Source organism: Pyrgilauda ruficollis, unplaced genomic scaffold (assembly GCF_017590135.1).
Source record: "Pyrgilauda ruficollis isolate IOZ18807 unplaced genomic scaffold, ASM1759013v1 scaffold98, whole genome shotgun sequence".
NCBI classification, from domain to species: domain Eukaryota; kingdom Metazoa; phylum Chordata; class Aves; order Passeriformes; family Passeridae; genus Pyrgilauda; species Pyrgilauda ruficollis.
This window is the reverse complement of record NW_024531932.1, coordinates 993,479-1,008,518: the sequence shown is the minus strand read 5'-3', so window position 1 is coordinate 1,008,518 and position 15,040 is coordinate 993,479. Positions and strand designations below refer to the sequence as shown.

The 15,040-nt window shown below is 43.1% G+C and overlaps 2 protein-coding genes across 2 annotated transcripts in view; both read left to right on the top strand.

Moving 5' to 3' along the window:
- The first annotated feature begins 4,609 nt into the window (after nt 1-4,609).
- On the top strand, nt 4,610-13,547 carry STOX1 (storkhead box 1). The gene is given in 6 exon segments (XM_041490065.1): nt 4,610-4,620; nt 6,083-6,108; nt 6,111-6,164; nt 8,537-8,689; nt 10,159-12,421; nt 13,508-13,547. Coding segments are annotated over 6 exon segments (2,547 nt in total).
- A 1,221-nt stretch (nt 13,548-14,768) lies between these two features.
- LOC121365702 (nucleolar RNA helicase 2-like) overlaps nt 14,769-15,040 on the top strand; it is an 11,275-nt gene continuing 11,003 nt past the window's right edge. The window contains exon 1 of the mRNA XM_041490102.1: nt 14,769-14,957. Coding sequence (XP_041346036.1) covers nt 14,850-14,957 — 108 coding nt within the window. The 5' untranslated portion in view covers nt 14,769-14,849. The remainder of the gene's footprint in view (nt 14,958-15,040) is intronic.

Below are 15,040 nucleotides of genomic sequence, written 5' to 3'. Positions count from 1 at the left end.
AAAAGAATGGATGACCTAAAATGGTGCTTTATTTTGCACTGCTGTGGATAGGCTGCCAAACATGAGGGACAGTTAGAGTTTCTAACAGTTTTGTTGTCAAACTTTTTTTTAACTACGTTAAAAGTTATTTTAACTTTTCAGTTACTTAATCAGTAAGATATGTGATTCAGAACTTACTTGTATATTCTGTTGTAATTGGGTTTTACCTGTTACCAAGGTCCTTCCAGTGATAACTGCTGATACATTTTTAAGGAGGAAAAAGGGAAGAAATAATTTGTGCTCTTTGAAGGAGCTTTTTATCTACCTTGCTATTATTTGCTTTTGATCTAATTCCCTCTGTGTAATGATTGTGTAAAACTTACATTATTTCATAATGTTTAGTACCTAATTTTAGCTGGCATTTAGCCCTTACCACTGACTTCACATAATACCCCTGCACATTTAATGCACTTCCATATAAAATTCTTACCAAGGTGTTAATCCTGGTTTTGTTGTCAAACTTTTTTTTAACTACGTTAAAAGTTATTTTAACTTTTCAGTTACTTAATCAGTAAGATACGTGATTCAGAACTTACTTGCATATTCTGTTCCAATTGGGTTTTACCTGTTACCACGGTCCTTCCAGTGATAACTGCTGATACATTTTTAAGGAGGAAAAAGGGAAGAAATAATTTGTGCTCTTTGAAGGAGCTTTTTATCTACCTTGCTATTATTTGCTTTTGATCTAATTCTCTCTGTGTAATGATTGTGTAAAACTTACATTATTTCATAATGTTTAGTACCTAATTTTAGCTGGCATTTAGCCCTTACCACTGACTTCACATAATACCCCTGCACATTTAATGCACTTCCATATAAAATTCTTACCAAGGTGTTAATCCTGTATTACAAAAGCCCTTTCTCAGTAGAAGGTGTTTTGCACTAACCATAAATGCTGTACTCAGAGTGACTGAACTCACAGCAGCAAGGTACAGGGCCTGTGATGTTCTTCAGAATCCTGATGCATTTACCAGATCTGCTCAGATTTAATTACTTGAAAGGTGTGATCTGTAAAAGCATTTGTGCATGCAATTTTTTTCATACTACCCCAACAGTAGTTTCTAATCATACTGTTTAGCAAGTACAACTGAACAGAAGTGTATAATTTTTTTTATGGTAAGCTCCATCCAATTTAATTTACTCTGATTTTTTAAATATAATCTCTAAGTTGGAAAGAACTTGGTATGTGTTGTGCATTTCTTGATGCTAAAGACTTTCAGCAGCAAAAGCTATTGCTTCTGTCTTTTGGGTGAGAAAAAAAATCTGAGAAAATAGGCTGAGCTGTGCTATATCCTCAGTCTTTTGAATTCTTGCATGTTGAATCATGAAAGGCAGATCATGAAAGAGCACTGCCTTAGTGCTCTTTTAGAATTAGGGTAATTTGAATAGGCCTAATTTTTTCTGTCTCAGTCAGAAAAGACAATAGTTTGTGTTAATATAATGAAGTTAATGAAATAAATTGCATTAGTTTGTAGTGCTTCTGCTGTGGTCTTTGATATGGTTTCAAAACCAGAGACTTCATTTCAAGGCTACTTTTAGCTTTTTCTATACTGCCATGGTGCTTTAGCACACATCCACTCCATTGCTGTGCAGAGCACCAGCACTAACAGTGAGCCCGTGTTGGAGTCTCCAGCTACATCTGGAGTTCAGTTATGCAAAAATAGTTGAGAATACAGGAGCTATTTATTTGAGAGCTGAAGAGAAAACTAACAGTTCTCTCATATGGACGCGGCTTGGCAGGGTCTCATTACCGGTGTGAGGACAGTGTAACCTTGTTTCTGCAGCTCGGTGTTACCCCAGAAAACCTCACGGCTCCTGGGGGTCAGAAGTGCCCTTGTGCTTGGTTACAGAAAGCAGAGGGGTGAGGGTGGCTGTGGCAGGTACAGCTATGGCCCCAGCTGCACCAGGGGACTGCTGCACTTTGTCATTCCTGTCCTGCCTCCTGCTCCGTGGGGATCAGACCGGGCTGCTCTGGGCTTTACTCAGGCACAGCCTGGGAACTGCTGGGGCTGGAGGCTGCACGAGCTCCCTGGGCACACTGCTCCACAGCCCTGCTGGCCTCAAAGGTGAAAAGGTTTACTGGACAGCACATCTGAACCCCTGCTGCTGCAGCAGGTGCCTGTTGTGTTTCACTGTCCCACCACACTCTGCTGCTGCCAGGTCTCTCCAAAGCTATTTCTTCTCCAGGTTCTACAAGAGCCATTCTCTCAGCTGTGCCTCCCAGGGCAGGTGTTCCAGGCCTGCCCATCTTGGTGTCCCTCTGCTGAATTTGCCCCTATTCCTTAGCTGCTTCATAGACTGTAAAATTTATTTTTGCCCTGTTCTACATTTTTAGCATCCCACAGACACACGCACATCTCTGTAATTTCCTTTGGAGGCTTCACCTTGGTCTGTGGGATTCAACATCCCACTATCTTCACCGTAAGTGTTCTGCTAAACTGGCTTTTGAAAAAACATTTACTATTTACTGAGTCCTCTGTAATACAGTGGAGTTGTTTGGTTGCACTGTTGGTCTTCTGTGACATCGTTTTGGCTGAAATTTGGATTAACTGAAACATGGAAAGGGTGTTTTATATCACTAAAGCCACAGAGACAGTTTTGGGAACTGCAGACTAAAGTCCTCGAGTTCAGACTAGTGCTGTTTAATCTGCAGTGCCCAAACAATTCCTCTGAGACCTCTTATGGTGGTAAAGATGCTGCTTTTCATGTCTAAACAGGTTTGTTTTGTTTTTCCCTGCGGACCATAAATTGCAGCCTGATGAAAGGATGCAGAAAGTTATTTTCTAGCAAAGGGGACATCCTTAAAGTTGGATATCCATTTAGGGAGAGTGGAAGGAAAAGTGGCTGTGCACATCCATCAACATCCCAGGCAGGTGTGAAGTTGCCCCTATACCGTTAAAGTATTGTTCTCAGCTGAATGAAAAACCTCCCTGCCTGGCATTTGTCCTATAACAAGATCTGAGGCCTGCTTGGTTCCACTGCCTTGTGTGATGGTGGCTCCTGTCCTCATCCGAGCGAGGGGCCTGGGTCCCAGGGAAGCTCCCACTGCACAAACTCTTTGCTCTCAGCTTTTGCTGCATGGGGTGGGATTGGGACAGGTGTTGCCTGGGAGTGAGCTGTCCTCAGCTCTGTCCCCCTGATCTGGGATTTGCTGGAAAACCTCTTCAGGGAGCTGTGCTCTCCTTTGAACAGCTCTGTGGGTGCTCCTCTGAAAGTCTAGAACATGACTTCCCTGGGCTGGGGTATGTGTGAGCTGAAGTCAGGCAATGTGCAAAGTGAATTTTGGCTCATTCTGGGGAGGGGAAACACGACTGTAGGTATATCTTACTGCCAAGCATTACATTGTGTACTTTTCTTGTCTGCCTTTTATGTGACAGCACACTTCCAGGCAAAGGAGGCAGCAGGAATAGTGCAGCAGTTGGATCTGATCTTTAGCTGTACAGGCACAGGAATGTACAGCTTCATCCCAATGCTTTTATAGTCAATCTTTCACTCTAAAGATAAGTACCTAGCCAACCCCCATTACTGCTTGCTGCTTAGAACAAAGGTTTGGACATTAAAGAGCTATTTGAATTTCTGAGATTTATTGCAGAAGAGAGGGCACAGCTGGAGAGCAGTTTTAGTGGGGAAATGCCAGGGTTGCGAAGGGGCTTTTTTGGATAAGGCCAAGTGAAAAAGCTGTGCTTGTGTCAAATTCCTGTGGCAGTGGATGGCAGCACCTCAGGACAGTTAAAGGAGTTAGAGACACTGCCATGGCTTATTTATTCCTGTTCTGTTGTTTGGCTCCATGGTGGTTGTTTTGCAACTTGCTTGGGCCTGTTTAGTTTTGTGTTATTTTTTTATCTCCTTGCAATGAACTTTTTGAATCAATCTGTCTTTTACCACCGAGCCTGACACTAAATGCTGAAACAGTTAAAGATGACCTTCCTTGCTATCAGCTGTGCTCTGTGTGCTCAATGCATATGTGAATTGACTTAAAAGCTTTCAGCATGCTACATGATATGAAAAATAATTATCTGCACTGCTGTTGCTCACAGTTGAATTTTTCTGCCAGTTTTGCAGTGAATGCCCCAAAGGTGGATGTGCTTATGCAGTTCTGCTTGCTGGCTTTTGTGCCAGCTGTGGGTGAAGTGTGGATCTCTGGACACCTTGGGCTGTGCTCTCTTGAACAGTGCATTTGGAGCTGCATTCTTGCCCATGTGTTCAGGCAGTGCCTGTGGAGCTTGAAACCTGCTCCCAAGATGCTCTTGCAGCATCCAACTGGACATGTCAGTGGCCTTGCTAAGAGCTGAAGGGGTTAATCTCTTTGAAGGTCAAAGATGCACATTTCAATGGCAAAAGCTTACCCAGGGTGTTCAGTTAAGGAAAACTGTACCACACTGAGTGTATTGGTGTCTGCTGTGTGACTGTCTGGTCACTTGGGTAGAGGTTGCAGGAGAGAGCTCTTCCTATTCTTCTTGAATCTTTCTTTGTTCTCACCATATCTGCCTGTGGGTTTTTTTATTAGCTGGTGAAAGAAATTATGGCTCTGGGTTGCCATTAGCACTAAGATCAGAGTAAGGATTTCATGATGGCTCTTGGGTAGGAACCTCAGAAAGCACTGAGAAGTTGTATTTCCAAAAACTCCTAACACTTGCATTTGGGAATAGGCTTTCATGGATTATTGGGAAGGCAGAAAAAGTGGTTGGCTTTTGTTAGTTTTGTTTCCTTCTTATTAAGTTGTATGGCATCATCCTTTGAAAGTTTTAAGGAATAACAAGTTAATGAGGACTTAGTAAGGGTAAGTTAATCCTAGAAGGTTGGGGACTGTAAAAACCAGAAATTGTGACCAAATGGAATGCACTCTTTGCCTAAATGTCCTGATTTGGGAGTGTCTGTCCTGGCAGGAATCAGCAGGTACAGGAATCTAACATTTCATGTGTTTGTAGCTTCTTTGATGTCAACTGAAGAATTGTTGGTGGTCTTAAACTGACACTTAATTGTTTCTCTGAGGGTTGTACAAAATAATCAAAAAACAGATATTGTTTGCTGTTCCTGAGAGCTTTTGTTTGTTTCAGTAATAGATTAGACACATTACAAGATTTAACAATTTCATTTAATTGAACTATTTACTCTTTCCTTCAGTAAAAGGATGTTTCTGAAAACAGGACCTAGTACAGTACTAGTACAGAGTACTTGTGCCAAAATAGTTTCTCTGTTATATACTTAAAATTGAAAATGTTAATCTTAACTGCCTTTATAATTTACATAGAATTTTTATTCTTTAATAAGAACACATCTTGTAAACTCATTAATGTTCAAAAAGGGTTTTGCTAGAGTTCCCAACTTTCTATGATGTTCTTATTAACATTTTATTCCTTAAAATTCTTTAATTATATGTGATTTTTGCTGTAAAATGTGATTATGATGCACTCTAGGCTATAGAAAAGCAGAAGCCTTGCAGTTGGTAGCAGTACTGCTCTTGTTTATGATCTTCTGCAAAAAGTGAATTACACCAGATAAGCCAAGGCTCTCATGTAGAGAGGCACAGGATCTGTGGATCTGTGGCATCTTTTGTATAATCCATTCCATGATAGATTCTCCCAACTACAAAACAGAAACATCAATCTTCCATTTCCACAAGCTGTGTCTTCTCTGCCCAACAGATGTTTTGGGTTTTTTTTCTGGAAAGGATTTACTCCTAGCCCTTTATTGTTCTGTAAACAGTTTACCTGAACTCTTAAGAAGTAAATTGAGTGCTGTTGTAATGAATGCCTCTCTGTTCAATTCCCGAGAAATAGCCTGGGTTTCACCCAGATAAACTTGTCTTGTATGTAATTTTTCTGAATAGCCTGAAGATGCAAAAACTCTGCAACTGTTAAACAACTCAGTGAAAAATGATAATGCTCACATTACAGAGATGGAACAAAAATCACTTTGTGCTAGTCAAGAATACCCAGAGGCTTTTCTGTGTGCTGAGTTTTGTTACCCAATGCTCACATTACAGATGACTTCCCACACTGCGATCAGTAAGTGCTCCAAAAAGGGTATTCTTGGGTTTTAGGTGTCCAGGTAATGAGCAGAGTTTGAGCAGCAAACTGAAGGATAAGAATACCTGAGCCCTGGCCAGCCAGAGATTGGCTTTAGTTAATGTGGCTCTGCAAAGCCTGCAGAGTGTGGTGGGAAGGAGGCTGTATTCCAAGCAGCAGGGAAGAAGCTGGGCTCCTGACTGCTGGCAGCTCCCTCACAAAGGTGTAAGCAAGGCCCTCCTAAGACTGTGAAGACAGCAGGAAGGTGATTGTCATCCGATTTATGTAGAGCAGGGAAGTGGGCAGGGCATTCTGCAGGGGGGCTTTGAGCTGTGAAAGGACAGATACTAAGGAGCTTTAATGAGAATGGTGTTCTGGTGATTGTGCATCAGGCCCATGAGACACAGCTTGCACAAATTGATAAATCTTTTCCATGTGCAAATCTAAAGGATGCAGCTTTAAGTATTTCCAATGAACTTGGGAGACTGAAGCACAACAACAGTTATTTAGCTGTGCAAAGTAAATCTACAAAGATTTTCATAAGAACTTGATAGACACTTGAAGGGTGCTGTCTGGGCATTATCAATGTCATCAACGATCTAATTCTTGCTTTCACATTTTCAGGTTTTATTCCAAAGTCAAAAGAAAATGATATCTAATATTTATGTTGTTAGCAGGTGTGCACTATTGACTCTTTTATGTCACTATTGACATTTTAGACTTGTGTTCAAACATGATATTAGATTTTTAAAAATTCCTTCAGTATCAAGCTAGCTTTTGTTTAATGCTTTGAATATTATTCTGAAACAGCCTTCCCTGAATGGAGGCACCGGATTTGATGCTGCAGAACAGATACAGATAACAACAGCAAGATAATGAACAAATTTTAATTACACTTGGTATTTTACTCCTTAGCAGTCTGGTGCTCTGCAGGAACAAATGGTCAAATTGGCAGCAGCACGGTGTGCCCACAGCAGACTTCAGACAGAAAACCATTCACAAGAGTCATTACAGAATGCTGATGGCCTTTCCCATAGAAAAAGAAAGCTTGCAATGGTTTCTGCACCTGCAAGGAGTTTCCTAGCAACACCACTGAGGAAACTGTATGCCAGGATTTTCTTTTCAGAGTTCTTTTTGTTGAATATAGCAGCAGTTGTAAAACAAAGGTCAAGAGCAACTTAAGCTCTTCAAAGCAATGTTGTGTATTACATTTACTCAGAGAAAGGTTTGTGTTGTAGTTCTCTGCCTAGAAGATAAATATTGGGTTACAGTGTCATCCAATAGACAACGGTGGTTTAGTTAAACGTGAACATAGCTTAATCTAAAATGTCACTTTTTACTTGGGGGAAAATTCCTGTTAGTGTTTAACTGCAGGTTATGCTTGTGAAGGAACCAGCAGTCCCTGCTGCCTTCTGCCTGCCTGGCAGCTGGGCACAGCCAGGAGCTTTCTGAGCAGCACAGAACATCAGCTGGTCGTGGGAGCAGACCATTAGTCTGACTAAAAAGAAGAAAGGGGGGAATTTGGTTTTTTGTTTTGTCTGAGGAGGTGTATGCAGTCACTGTCTCAGTGTGTGCACGGACCTCAGGTGAGTCCCTGCTTCATGCCTTGTCATCAGCCACTTCAGGACAAATGCTTATTTCAGCTACAGCACGCACAGGTACCGTGTCAGAAGTACTTACTGGGCTTGTCCTCACTGCCTTTGCCACCTTGGCAAGGGGAGAGGCAGAGTTTGTGTTTTATGGATGGGGGAGTTGAGGTGAAGGACTAAGACCCTTTTCAGCCCTCTGGGCTGGGGGTGCAGTTACTGGGGAAGATTGGCCACACTCTTGGCCCCTCCAAACTTCTGCTTTTGCCATGCAGAATAAGAATAATGGTTTTGTCTCTTACCAGGACAAATAGTGAGGTAGCCTAAGAAAATGCAGGCAGCTGTAATAAGAGTTTTTGATCTCTACCCAGTATACTAAATAATCTTTAGTTCTAGAACCCAGTCTAAAAGTGGCATTTTACCAATTGTATTCAATTTTATGTGCAAGACAAGGGACAAAGCCTATTACTTGTATTTTTTTTTCCTTGTGTTTTGACTTGGTGAAGACATTTTGTATTTAGATCATTGTATGTTGACCTTTTCCCCATTAGGTACTTGGAGAAATACAGGTTCTGCATGGTTTAACGTGTAAGCAGTCTTCTAAAAAATCAGCAGTCATCAGAAATAATCCTCTCTCTCAGCTCCCTGTTTATTAATCTAAATTATGGCTCTGGCTGGAATTTTATACCAAACAAACTAATATGCTTAAGGCAACCTTGTGTTTCCTTCATTACAAAGGCTCCTGACGAGTGCTAGCACCACCTCCCTCCTCTCAGAAATATTTCTGAGTAATTTGCCAAAGAAAATTAGCTGAGGATAAGGGAAATTTTTCAGTGGAAATCTTTCACAGCTAATAGAAAAAATGAAACCCTATTCCATTCAAATAATTTTCTTTTCTTTTAGGTGATGTGACCCCTGCTGTCATGAATCCTCTCTCGCAGCCACGCTCTGTTCCTTTGGCAGAAGAAATATGCTGGACCATATCAGACATGAATGCACATCATGTGGTGGTCACTCAGGAAACTTTAATGGAGCAGTTAGTGAAAAATTATCCAGGTAACTTTTTTGTTTCTCCCTCCTTTAAAATGTGGCTGTGTCATCAAGCCCGAGTTTCTGATATTGGACAAGGGATCAGGGAATGCTTACAGGCAAAGCTGGCAAGGTGAAGGAGTACAGTCAACAGGCAACTGGTAGAACACATGAATGTGCATACTTCTCATCAATCTGAGTGTCACTACATTGACTTGAATGCAATCCTTTCCACAGATTTTAATAAATCTTTGAGAACTAGACTGTAGTTAAGAGTATGCCCTTTCTAGAGGGTGGGAAAGCACAGAAGTGGTATTTAGGTGCTAGACATGGAACAGCATAAAACAGACTGTTAGATCACAAAGACTCTAAGTCCTGACAGGAACACAGCTGACTTTGACTTCAAAGGGACTGGGTAGGAGTCTACATCTGGTGTTTGCTATCAAAAACTATAACCAGCCTCAAACTCAGGTTTGTTGGTCATATTCTAGTCCTTTCCTTCCTGAAAGGAAATTACTTACACTAAGTGATCTTTAGTTCTTCACTTCTAGCCCAGTTGGTTGGAACATGGTGCAAATAATGCCAAGGTTGTATGTTTGGTTCCCATATGGACCACTCACTTAAGAGTTGGACTTGATGATCCTTGCGGTCCCTTCCAACTCAGAATATTCTGTGATTCTGAGGGTGTGGCAGCCACTTCCCTTAAATATTTTCTATATGTCTGAAAATTATCCCATCTCCCTTAGATCTGCAATATCAAAATGTTATTGTGTTTGAGGCTTTGAACAAGTTCATTCTGGCCCTCTCAGGAGGCTGCTTTGTTTGATGCTGAGCTGCTTCTTGAGTCCTCTTAACCTTACAGCTCTGTGAATGTTAGAGGCTGATCTGGTAGGCATTTAAACCAGTAGGAAAAATATTAAGGCAACGCCAGAAACTGGCACAGAATCATGGCAGGAATGTGTTGCAGTCAATAAGTGCCCTGAGATAACTACAGAATTTGTAGGCCAGCCAGAAGTAGCATTCTCAAAGTTTGTAGGGTCTGAAGGTATTTCTTGCTGTGTTTTCACATTGCTGGAAGTTCTTAATTTGGTGGGCAGGAGGTCAGCTGTGACACCTGATGGAAAACTGCAGCTGAGACCAGTCTCAGTGAGGTAATAAACTGACATCTGACCAAACTACACCAGAAACTTCAGAGAGTGATGAAAGCCCTTGTTAAATAACATGCCAGGAGGGAAATGCTTTGAGCAAGAGGTTGTTTGGTTTGTACCTGGCAGAAAGTCTCTCTCATGAATATCATATTCTGCAGACACAAAGACAACATCCTTGCTCCCTCACAGTGGTGCTGCAGTGGCAACACAGCTGGCCTTTACCTAAAAGCTTTGGGTATTTCCTTTTCAGATTATTTCAGGGCTGTTGTATCAGAGAGATCTTTTGGCCAGCACCCATTTTATTTGAAAACTGTTTTCTGATTTGAAGTATTTGTCTCTTTGTTCTAGGCATTGCAGTGCCCTCCCACAATGTTTTATATAATATCCTTGGCACTCTAATTAAAGAAAGAAAAATCTATCATACAGGAGAAGGATATTTCATTGTGACTCCCAACACTTACTTTATCACAAATGATGCCACAGAACACAAGAAAAGGATCCTGTTGGAGGACAGTTGTTGCTGTTCATCACCTTCCATCACTTACCTGGTAAACATTAAGCCCTGCACAGACCTAATGAAAGAAAGCATTCCTTCAGTACCCTGTTACAGATCCTGCCATTGCTTCCCTGACCAAAACATGCTCTGTGAACAAAGGCATCAGCAGGTGATGAGCCATGGATCTAATGGAGAGGGAAAGAGAGGCTGCAGCGAATTGAAGTCTTCAATTCGAACTCAAGGCATCTCCACATCTGCTGAGAACCATTCCTGGGACACCATCAAATCCCTGACATCTGTGAAAGCAAAACTGAAAAGCAAAATGTTTGGCCTTGGCCTTTTCTGGAGAAGTGGTTCTAAAAAAGAAAAACACAAGAAAGAGTACTCCACTTTTTCAGGCCAGTTTCCTCCCCAGGAGTGGCCAGTCAGGGATGAAGATGACTTAGACAACATTCCACGTGACATTGAACATGAAATCATCAAGCGTATTAACCCTACTCTCACAGTTGATAATTTGATTAAACACACAATATTAATGCAGAAGTTTGAGGAGAAGAAAAAAAGTATCAGTAAAGAGAAAAAATACATCAGTAATAGTACCTCAGCTGAAGTGCCAACACTCAGGCAAAACCATCTTTCAAAGGATTGTATTCAAAGGGCACCCAGTAAAACAGTAAAACACACCAGGAAAACCAAATCAAAGAAGAAAAAGCAGATTAGCAGGAGCAGCAGGAAATCTCACATACAGAAGCTAACATCCCAAAACGTGAAACTGGAAGGGAGCTTTTCACTGCCCATCAAAAACCCAGAGCCACCTGATGCAGCAGTGGAATCCCACGTGATATACAAGAAGCAGATTAAGAACCCTTTCCAGGGTCTGCCATGGAGACCTCGCAGCTTTCATGCCAGAGGGCACCAAGGTGGTGGCAACAGTCAGCTGAAGTGCCAGACTGAAAAGGGAGGAAGGGCTTTCCAAAGGCCACCATCCTCAGCCTCCTCAGGACCCTTTGGCTGGGAAACTGAAAGGCTGCATGCAGAAAGTGAGGCTGACAAAGCTAAGCAAAACAACCTACTCCATGCTAAGAGGTCTGACCTTCAACTAAAGAAAGACAGTTTCAGTGAAAAGAGTAGTTGCCCACAAGGAAGTAATCTGCAAATAGATAACAGAAGTAGACACTTCCTGGAGAGTAATATTTCTGAAGAAAATGTCTATAAAAGAACAGTAAAAAAAAAATCCCCTTGCTCCTACATTGAAGATAATGGTGTGTGCAAAGAGGAGGCAAAATTTCCATTCTACCTGAAAGATGAGCATTGCAGATGCAAAGCAGACGCTGTAAGTGAGCTGTTAGATCGAAGAGCCAGTGAGTTTCAAAATGTCCATCTTTCAAATTATATGGCCAGTGTTAATCTGGCCCCAAAAAGTGGTGTGAAACACAGACCAAAGACTGATAAAAAGAGTGAACTTCTGTTAAACTATGACTGTGCCAGCCATCCTGGATCAATGGAGCTGCAAAGGGAAGGGTTTACTGACAACTCCCATCTTCTGTACCAAAAGGGACACAATGGTGACACCTGCACCTCGTCACATCTGGATGAGAATTCTGAACACCTGTCCCCTGGCCATGCCTTTTCAGACACACGAGAGTGGAGTACAGCTGTGTCCCTAAAAGCCTCTGAGGTTAGTACCTGCCCTGCCCAGCACGACACAACCACAAATAAATGTGATGTAAGGTGTAAGGGAAGTGCTGGCCTTGAAGAATCACCAGATGGCTCAAAGGAGCATCCAAAACCAGACTGCACAGAGGAAAGCTGGCTGTGCAGTCAGGTTCTTCTGCAAGGCCACAGAAAGGCTGAAGAACCTGGCCTCACTGAATGTGGGAAGGGCTCAGCTGATTTCTGCCAGGCTGACTCTGGCACTTTGCAGAACTTCATCCGTGAGGAGGGCGAAGGAGCAGCACGCTGTGCTTTGGGCTCATGGATCACAGAAGTGAGAACCCCTCCAGGACAAAAAGAGCAGCTTGTAAAGAATACATGTCCTGTGACCCCAGAACAGAACCACTCAGAAGGGACAGAAAACCACAGCATTACAGGAGACAGTGGAATTGACTCCCCAAGGTAAGAAAACACGTGACACTGAGTTAGATGCTGTATGTCCAAACTGACCATCAGATTTAGGCAGAAATGTTGCAGTAAATCACAAACTCCTTCCCCAACAACATCTGTAAAATGTTTTACATTTGTAAAAAAAAAAAAGTAAAAATACATTTGTAAAAAAAAGAAATTCTGTTTTTTTTAGACTTCAGTGTCATGATCCAGAAATACCCAAACTGTATAGTTCTGCTAAGTCCTTTAACATGAACATTCTCCCTAAATTGCTGCTGCATTTTGCATTTGTTTTCATGAGGCAAGAAAACAGCACAAGTTCTGTCCTGCAGGTAGAGATGACCAAGGACAGAAATGTTAAGAAACATGGTGTTTGATAAATTCATTGTTAAGCACTGTGTTTGACAAGCTGCAGTTTGCAGGCAGATTCAGCTCACATGGATCTCCCCAAATGACACTGGATATTGTCATGGATTCTCCAGCTGTGCATAAAGAATAGAGATCCAGTAAAATTTAAAGTAGAAAATACCATTTGACTTGCTCACAACAGAATGTGTACATCACCTGAACTTTCACAGTGTAAGTTTTGCCTGTAGTTACACCTGAAAATCCCTTAATGGAAAATAATTGGTATGAAACAAACTTTTACACAGTTGTACATGGAGACCTCCAAAACTTAAGTAAATTGGCAAGAATCTATGTTAAAAATCACATCCTTCTTTCTTTTTTTACAGCAACACGTATTCTTAATATCTTAAATGAGTGGTATTTAACTGTAATTAAACCATTGGAGTCCTCATTAGAGTTGTACTGCCACCTTGAGAAGCCAGTATATGAAGGAACAAACCACAGACTGCAGTTTCTAAGGGAATCCTGCTCACTGTTAACCTTTCCCTTGAGCAGTTCCTGGCTGTGCACCCTTCAAGCACATTTCCTGTGTATTACTTGGACATGAAGACTTGAAATCTTTAGCAAAATGTATTTCAGAGCATCATTTTGATTTTTGGTACATATGCCCATCTGTGGCACTAAAAGCTAAGCCAACTCAGTACATTTTTGGAATGTGGAGTCTGACTTCTGATAATTATATTATTTTAGGTGGACTGAAAAGAAGATGAAGCTTCCTGCCAAATTCTAAAAGTATAAATAACAATGCAAAAAGGAGGACAAGTGAAAGAACAATTTCAACAAAATTCCTTCCTTCATCTCACTCTGGTTGTGAATATTTGATTATTTTTTAAATGAGATTGGTAAACTTTCCCCTTGTTAACAAGGTAACCATGCTGTAAATGGAGCTGGTCACATCAGTGAGGCAGTCTCTAAATCAAAGCTGTTAGTTAAAACTTTTGACAGTAGTGTTTGGAGAGGTCATGTGTGTTTTGCTTGCCCTCATCTTTAATTATTTTTTGTGTGTCCCTGTGATAATAAAGGTGAGAACTGGCATTCTTCATTCAGCCCACAGCAGCGACCTGGAGGGGGTTTGTGTTTCTCAGTAGGAACTGCAGCTGGACAGGGCTGTTTCACACTCTGACTCTGGAAAGTGTTTCCTGCTTGTGCACAGAAATCAGCACACGCTTCACCTTCCCTGCTAGAAAACAAAACAAATGAACTAGACACGCACCTGCTTACTACCAAATTCCTTCAATCCCAAGGTTCTCTGGGAACTCTGCCGTGTGCTGCAGTGCTCTCAGCTATCCTCAGTCTACCTGGTGTGTCTGTATCTGCAGAGCAGGGTTTAGTCTGCCAAGGAAGACGTGCTGGTGGCAGGAGAGCCGGGTAAGGCCGGTGCCACTGCTGTGGGACAGGCCCTGCTCTGCTCCTGACCTTCCCATTCCGCAAGGAATCCACATCCTGCCAGCTCTCGGGATTGCTTCACACGTTTTACTTCCTAAGGCTAATTTTGACTTCTTCCTCTCGATTTATCCCTGTAGCTACAAGCAGATTGTGCTGGGTTCGTGCTGTGTATTGCCACAGGCTTGTGGATTTTAAATCTTAGTCATTTGGTCACACTGCCCTTTCCTACTTCAGACTTTTCACTACTACTGAACACTTCTCTGCGGTAGTAACAGAGACTAAAGTTGCCAGCTTGTAAAGCTACTGGAGGTTTGTTCTGGGCAAGGCAGGGCCCTGGCAGGGCCGGCGGGACGAGCCGAGCCCTCATGGCGGATCCGTCATGGCGGCCGCCCCCTCCCAGCGTGCGGCGCGCGCGGAGGGCGCCGGGACTTGCAGTCCTCGCGTTGTCCCCCGAGGCACGCCGGGAGTTGTGGTCCCACGCCGACGGCCGCAGGCGATTGGCTGCTGGACTGCGTGGCCCCGCCCCCGCCCTGCCGGATCCGCCGTCCATTGGCTGCCGGGCTCCTGGGCCGCTCGGAGCGTGACGCGCGGCGAGCGCGCGGCTGGTGCGGAGCGCGGCGTGGCGGAGCGGCGGCGGCGAGCGGAGATGCCCGAGGCCACCCGGTGCAGCAGCAGCAGCAGCGGGGCCGAGTCGGGCTCCGACTGCTCCATGGACACCGAGGGGGTCCCGGAGAGCGGCCGCCGGCGGCACAAGGTACCAGGGAAGGGCTCCGGGTACGGCCTGGCCGCGCCCGCCCGCTGAGGCCGGCGCCCGGCGAGTCCGGCCTCGGATGGCGG